A 7,604-nucleotide genomic window follows, 5' to 3' on the forward strand; every position below is an offset into this window, starting at 1 on the left:
CCCTGGCTGGGGAGGTGGCAGCTGCATAGGCAGGTCCCCGTCACCTCACATACAGGTAGGTTAAAGCGCTCTGTGCTTTAACTACCTTTATGTTACAACTAAGTCCAGGTTTTGATGAAAGTGAGTTGTGAGCAACAGGGACCGTGCATATGGCCCATCCTGTTTCTTTTCCTCCAATAGCTAGAAACTAGCACTTGGAATTGGCCTCTGCCCCGTGTAGCCATAAGGGGACTCGTCAGCTTGCTCAGTAGTTTGGCTTGATTAGGGCAAGGCATGTAGGAAATGTGCTGATACTACTTGTGTGTCTCTGCAGCTTTCTCCTTCCTTCACCCCTACCTCAGTGATTCGTAAGATGTACGAGAGCAAAGAGAAAAGCAAGGAGGAACCAGCATCTGGGAAAGCAGCTCTTGGTGACAGTAAAGAGGACACGCAGAAGGCCAGTGAAGGTACTGCAGAGCTGTGGCGGGTGCACTGCCCAAGATCGTACGTGACAGGGAGCATGGGCTGGAGTGCTGAGCAGCCTGACACGATTCTCAGCACAGCCCCAGGCAAGCCCCCAACTGCGCTGGACCACGTTCTGCGTTTCACAGTGAGAAGGGCCGGACCAGCTCACCGGCGCTTAGCCACTTGAAAATTCTGATCACTCTAACAGTATTGTTACGAGTGCTAGTTTTAGACAGGAAGGAATGAGCTTTAGTTTCAGATCCTTATTTAGCCCTCAGAGTTGAACTATAAGTACGTTTATTTGGCAAATTTATATAGTTCAACCAATTTTACTTCTGGAAGTTTATCTCCAGTCTATGGAGACTAAGTGTACAACAAAATCTGTGCAATAGGTGAAGCATATAGCAAGTTTGGAGAGCCTTTTAGAAGTATATAGAAATGTGAGAGGCTTTTAGGAGTTGCCGGTGAGACTGGTAAGGTCATGGTGAAATAGATTGTAATAAGTTAGCTCTATACAGGTCTAGTGTTGGTGGGAGAGCTTTTCGCCTGTGAGAAAGCTTCTGGGGAAACAAGGACATCCTGTTTGTCCCACAAAAAGGCAGTTAAGATTCCTTTACCAGCCTGTAATTGTTATTTAAACTTTCTGTTGTGATGGATTTGCATAAGTTTACTCTTACTTGCTTTTCCCCTTGGGCTGAAAAGCATATTAACCCCAAACAGCTGACTAGGACGGGCCCAGCTTCCCACACACCAGACCCCAGGCAGAGCAAGGTGCCAGCTGAGTTAGACCACCAGACCTGACATGCCAGGCCCACTTGGCCACAGCTATTCCTGGGTTGGGAAATTATAAGGATCAAGATGTGGGTATCTTAAGAGTTGTGTCATTTTTAACTTCAGAGCCTTTGGGATTTTAGAGTTTAGCAAAAATAAACTCTGTTCCAACCAAGTGTTGAAGACGGGAAAACTTGGGGTCTAGTCCCAGCTCTGTCCCTGACTTACCCCGACGGTCTTGACTGGGCCTATTCACAAGGCAAACGATGGTCCCTATGATGCAATCATCTAAGTTTGTTGAGGGGATCAAATAAGGATTGTGAGCTTTCTAAGGAATGAGATTTCCCGGATCACTGGGAGGACAGTGTTTGGGAGACGTCTGCCAACACCAAAATGTTGTCTGGATCCTTACAGAGAACCTGCTCTCAGCCAACTCTGTGCCCAGTGCTGATCGAGACTCTTCCCCCACTACGAACCCCAAACTGTCGGCGCTGCAGCGGTCTTCGTGTCCCACCCCACTGTCCCAGACCAACCGTTACACCAAAGAACAGGATTATCGGCCTAAAGCACCTGGGAGAAAAACACCCACCTTAGCATCCCCGGTTCCAGGAACCCCTTTCCTCCGCCCTGTCCACCAAGTTCCCCTTGTGCCCCATGTCCCCATTGTACGGCCAGCTCACCAGCTTCACCCAGGCTTGGTCCAAAGGATGCTGGCCCAGGGAGTCCATCCGCAGCATCTTCCAAGTTTGATCCAAGCTGGTGAGTTTCTGACCTGCCATGACGACAGTTGCTAGAACTGATAAAGTGCTGTTCTGTGGGAGGTTTTCATCCCTAGAAAGATGTTACTAGATTTTTCCATCTAACTGGTGGGTCCAGTCCATCCCTTAGTCGATTAAAAGATTAGAAACCTAGTTTGAACATTCTTTACTGTTAATAAACTTTCAGATCAGCAAAACTGTACAGTCAAGCTTGAAAATTTCCAGGTTAAGATTCCTTCTCACCAGTTTCTTCTCTCTGCCCAACAGGTGTGCTTCCTCCTGGGATGGATCTGACTCATTTACAGGGAATATCTGGCCCAATCCTGGGTCAACCCTTTTACCCTTTACCTGCCGCTAATCACCCTCTCCTAAACCCTCGTCCTGGGACCCCACTGCATCTGGCAGTGATGCAACAGCAGCTACAGCGCTCAGGTAGGTTCAGGAATGGGCCAGGTGAGCTGGGGATGGGCCCAATAGGCTTAAAGCTTTAAACCAGTTTCCAGTGAAGGGGATGAATTGACACTGACAATTCATTCTTGAACTTCTCCTAGAAAGACTGAGATAAGGGTGTTTCCAGAGAATAGGATGAAGTAAACCAACCTCTATGGGATTTGAAATTCCTGTTCCTGTAAAACCGGGGGAGAGCCAAGTGTGCTCTGGCTTTTGTCCTTTGCCTCTTAAGAGAGGAGGCTGAGCATCCTTCCGACAGAGGGACTGCCCAGAGTAGATGCCCTCTCACCAGCTGATGTTAGTGCTTCTGTGATGTGGCTGCTTGCTGTGGGAAGTAGGGGTCATGTCATCTACGATGGGTTCTCAGTGTGATGGCTTTTGAATAGCTCAGCTTTCCAAGGTTTTATCTTCTGGCATTTTGCAATGCAATTTACTTAAGAAGCCCCAGGATAAGTCATTTGGTGAAGAATTCTGTGTGGAGTTTTATGGATAGGGTTTGAGTGAAGCAGGGCTTGATCTAGAACTGCTCCCCTCTCATGCTCTGAATAACCACCCCTTCCCTCCTTCTCCCCACAGTTCTTCATCCTCCAGGCTCTGGTTCCCAGGCAGCTGCTGTCAGTGTTCAGACGACTGCTCAGAATGTGCCCAACCGGTCAGGCCTGCCCCACATGCACTCCCAGCTGGAGCACCGCCCCAGCCAGAGGAGCAGCTCCCCAGTGGGCCTTGCTAAATGGTTTGGCTCAGATGTGCTGCAGCAGCCCCTGCCCTCCATGCCCGCCAAAGTCATCAGTGTGGATGAGTTAGAATACCGCCAGTGAGCAGGGTAGCAGGCTCACCGATCCTGGGCCTGTGGTGGCTCCCTGGTCAGGACTCTGCCTCCTCGTCTCGGATTGGTTTACAGGCTTTTACTTTGAAGCACTCTCTGCAAAACTGTTTCGGGGGGCCTAGGCCTCTGGTGAGGTCTGCATGATGGAAAGATCTTAACCGATCAAGTAAAGCCGACATGGACTGAATACAGGCTGCAGTGCTAAAAAGTCTTTCTTTTTTTGTAAGATATGTGAATGAAGTGATGGTGTCTTAACCATGAGATGGCACCTAAGGGTTCTAAGAAAATAAATGTATAGACCCTTATGTACAGACCTGTGTATAAACAACTTTTGTACATACATATAGGATAGGTTTTTTGAACTTATACAGCTGTACATAAAAGTAGCTGTTAGTTAGGCCTGTGTCAAGTTTAGATTTTTTTCACTTGTAAATTTGGGGTTTTTGTTTTGATCGATTAAAATTGCATATGCTGTGTCTGAATGAAGTGAATGGCATTATTTCTCCCTGAATCCCTTCTTGAAGGGATTCATAAGGCCAAGTAGGTTCCTTGAGGGAAATGACCTAAAGTTTTAATTTTTCTTTAAAACTCAAGGCATTGAACTTGATCTCATTTAGGAGGAGGAAGCTATGGCCTTCTTTCTTGAGCCTTAAGATCCCAATGGGTAAATTTATTTTGGGCTTGATGCTATTAGGTAGCCTTGTGGCTAATACCAGATTATAGCGAGCATTTTCTAAGGTTAAACGACCTAGTGAAAGCAATTTGTTTATTGGGTAATCATATATATGGTAGTTTCTCCCAAACAAATCCACGTTTACTGGAGCAAAAGTAAATAGTTTATTGGCATCCTGTTCAGCTCAAAGTCCCCGACAGGGAAAACCAGGGCCTGAGTTCTGATTCAGTCCATTAATTTTTTTCCATATAGAACTTCTCTGGAGGCTCTGATGCCTAGTAAGTGATTCGTTGTGTTCTGTGTCTCGTTCTCCAGCTCAGTTATTTTCACTGTTCACCTTAATTACATGCACAGCATTGGAGAACAGGATTCTACCAGAATACTATAGCTGTGGTCTTGAGTCCCCTTTCCTGATCAAAGGTTTTTCGGTCCCACTGATCTGAGGTGATACTTATTTCTCAAACTCCTCAAGTGAATTTTCCCAAGTTCTCAATACTTGCCCACTTAGGGCCATTAGTTACTTTGGCCTTATGCTGGAAGGTCAAATAATGAGGCCATTCTGATTCTCAGGTGAAGGGCAAGGTAGTTGGATTTTGACTGCAAGGGTATAAAAAACAACCTGAGTCTTGACTGTCAGGGGTGTGTTCTATAAACCTGGAGCTGCCCACCCTGCCCTATACTTCCAGGAACATAAGAAAACAGGTCACCTTTCAACAAAACCTGGCTCCATGGATTAAGCACGAGGTCTGTCTCTTCCTGGTACTCCAGCTTCATTACCCTCCCTCCCCTCAGTAGGATTTGCTCTCACTGTGATTATTTCTTGCAAACATTTTGTTTCCACAGGTAGAAGCTAGAAGGCAGTCTCAAGTAACAATGGCAGAACAGATACCTGAATCCAGTTCCACATTTCCTTTCACTTCTTTCCCCTTGGTGTTGAACCAACAACTTGGAGGTATAGGGTGGGGAGGATTGGGTTGGAGCTGCCAGTAAGGGCTTCCTTCTAGAAGGAAGCTGGTAGGACAGAAATGAACAAATGTAGGCACCAAATAAAAGGCAAAGCAATTAGCCAGTGATTGGTGAGATGAAACCAGAAGGAAATAAGGGCGTGTTGCTAAGAATAGCACAACAGAAGCCAGAGGTACAGATTTTAACAAAACTTTTGGTGTATGGGAGGGAGTAGAGGGTAGAGAGGAAGCTGATGCCGTCCTCCAGGAGCTAAGAGCCTGATACAGTGCTCAGAGTGGGAGGAAGTGATGTCTCGGCTGATAAGACATGTCTTACATGCAGCAACTTTGGGAACTTAGCAGGCAGGAGACAAGTTTAGAAGCAATCATAGCTGGAAGGATGTGCAAAATAAATGTTAAGAGAAGCTAAGGATGTAGAAGGCCTCCTCAAAGTCAAACCGCAGAGGGCCACAGAACCTCATGGAAGACCTACCTGTAAGGATGGGGTCCAGGGAGAAAAGAACAAGTGCCTCCCAAAGGAAGCAGCTGAGCAGCCAGTACTTGGGAAGTCAGCGGTAAGGAATGAGAAGTGAGGAGTGAAAATGGAGAGTACGGCCTGGCCTTTCAGAAGATAGTATCTTATAAGCCAGGCTTTATTAAGATGGAAGGGAAGCCAGGTCCACAAACACAATCCAGGAACAAAGATAACTTACAGGAATAAACCCTGATTCTTCAATAGTTCTATTCCTTTTACCAGCAACTGGTTCAAGAATGAACATGTGACCCAACTTAAGCCATGTGACACAAGGTCAAAATAGCTGGGCAGCTTCTGGGAAATGGCTTCCCAAAAAGATAAGATTCAGCCTCTTTACTATCCTCTGGATGCTGATTTAAAGCGTGGGGCAGCAGCAGACATTCGTGACTGAGGGCAGCCAGTTGCCCAGCAAGGCCAACAAACTGGTGGACAGAGTAGCTTGATGGAAAGAATTTGGACCCTCAGTGACATGACAGTTGCCATAAGCCCATCTGAGCTCCAGACAACTTATGTGGAGTCAGTTTCCTTCATTTCAGCTGGCTGTTAGTGTTTGTTGTTAAAATACAGCTAAAAGCGTTCTACCTAATTAATGGCATAGGACAGTAAGTCTGCTTAGCTGTGCTAAAAAAGACCGGGAAGAAACAATATATAACAGCACAGGAAATTCCAACCATGCTGTGATAGCCAAACCACTAGCCTTGTACTTCATGAAAAGACTTCAGCTGTAGGAATGCCCCTCCTTGGTGGCCCTACCCCAGGCAGCATTCCGGACACAAAACTACCCCTCTCCCAGAACTCCCAAAAGGGAGAAAGGTAAGGTAATGCTCTCAAGCACCTGGGGGCCACCGATTGGGGAGGGGAGGGTACTAATAATGAATGCGAGGCCTAATCAAAGCACTCCTGATGCCTTCGATGAACTGGGTTTCAGCAACCTTCCCTCCCCAACATCCTGGCAGTGCTAAATTCTGGCTCAATGAAAGGGAATTGGGGTATGAGGGTTCCCCCGAAAACACTATATGTTCTGGCTAGAGAGCAAACCTTACTGGAAATCTCACAGCTCGGAAAACCAATGTTTCTCTGAAGAGTTAGGCTCTAGAGTATGGCTTTTATTATGAATGCATCAGTGATTTTAAAGTCTATATCCTGCAAAGTGACTAGGATGACAGGCCTAAGGAGCTTGTCTCCCGGGTCTGGGGACAGTGCAAAGCCCAAGCTCCAGGAAGACTATCAGGGGGAAACAGGTAACTGTCCCTAAGGTAGCGGGATAAGAAGTACTGCAAAAGGCTGACTGTGGATAACCCCACTTCCCCGTCCCTCACAACCGGCTGGCTCTAGCTCACTTCATCATCAAACCATCTTCCTGCAAATCGGTTTCCCTTCCTGATTTTCTTGAGGACTACCCTTCTCTCTCATCCTTGTAATCCACAATGAAATCACCTTTGGCTTCTCTTCTGCTAAAGACCAAGTCAGTCACCAAGTTTCAATTTCTTTGTACCTATATGCCCACACCCTCCCTCTGCCCATATTCTCACTAGCCCAGACCACCAAAGATTTTTGCCAATTTCCCATTATCAGGGCAATCCCTTTAAATTCCCTTATTCTCAGCCCAAATCCTCTGATTATGCCCTTAGTACCCTCAGGTAGTCCTGCCCTCACCCCTCCTAACCTACCCTCCCGCCACCATACATACACGTGTTCACACAAACCTGCTCTGATCACACCGGCTGCCTCACTCGCAGTGTTCTGCCTCCATGCCTTCGCGCAGGTTATATGGTTGAGGCCAGGACTGCCATGGGGGTTCAAGCAGAAAGGCTGGACTACAGGAAAGGAGCCGCTTAGTGGCCCAACCGGCAGCATGGTTCAGCTCAACATTCAGCCCCACACTGATACACAGCTGTGCTCTGACTAGGGCGGCCGCGAGCCCAGGTAAAGCAAAGGAACCAGTGACAATAAGAGCAACATTCACCAAGTGCTTACGTGCCAGATACTGTGCCAAGCATTTTATAAGTACCATCTCCCTTAATACTAACAATCTCCACTCTAGAAGATGCTATTACCATCTCCATGTTACATGAGGAAACGGGCATATAGAGGTTGCGTAATTGATAAGAACAGATACTATACTTGATCTTTGCCAAAAGGCCGAAAAGCGAGAGGTTGCATAATTTGTGCAAGGTTCCACAGCTAATTAGAGGTGTACCTA

General features: G+C 46.8%; 1 protein-coding gene and 1 pseudogene across 6 annotated transcripts in view; one reads left to right on the plus strand and one right to left on the minus strand.

Annotated features, from left to right (window-relative positions):
* EIF4ENIF1 (eukaryotic translation initiation factor 4E nuclear import factor 1) overlaps positions 1-3,735 on the plus strand; it is a 47,919-nt gene extending 44,184 nt beyond the window's left edge. For all 6 annotated transcript variants that reach the window (XM_088800927.1, XM_088800926.1, XM_019754240.3 and 3 more), the window contains 4 exons: positions 314-446; positions 1,630-1,974; positions 2,241-2,405; positions 3,000-3,735. In XM_088800927.1, the coding sequence (XP_088657053.1) occupies positions 314-446; positions 1,630-1,974; positions 2,241-2,405; positions 3,000-3,241 (885 nt within the window). In that variant the 3' untranslated portion in view covers positions 3,242-3,735. The remainder of the gene's footprint in view (positions 1-313; positions 447-1,629; positions 1,975-2,240; positions 2,406-2,999) is intronic.
* A 3,599-nt stretch (positions 3,736-7,334) lies between these two features.
* Positions 7,335-7,555, minus strand: LOC148757314 (U2 spliceosomal RNA; annotated as a pseudogene).
* Positions 7,556-7,604: the final 49 nt, after the last annotated feature.

This window comes from Rhinolophus sinicus, chromosome 9, assembly GCF_057876585.1.
Source record: "Rhinolophus sinicus isolate RSI-liver-muscle chromosome 9, RSI-T2T, whole genome shotgun sequence".
Taxonomy (NCBI): Eukaryota; Metazoa; Chordata; class Mammalia; order Chiroptera; family Rhinolophidae; genus Rhinolophus; species Rhinolophus sinicus.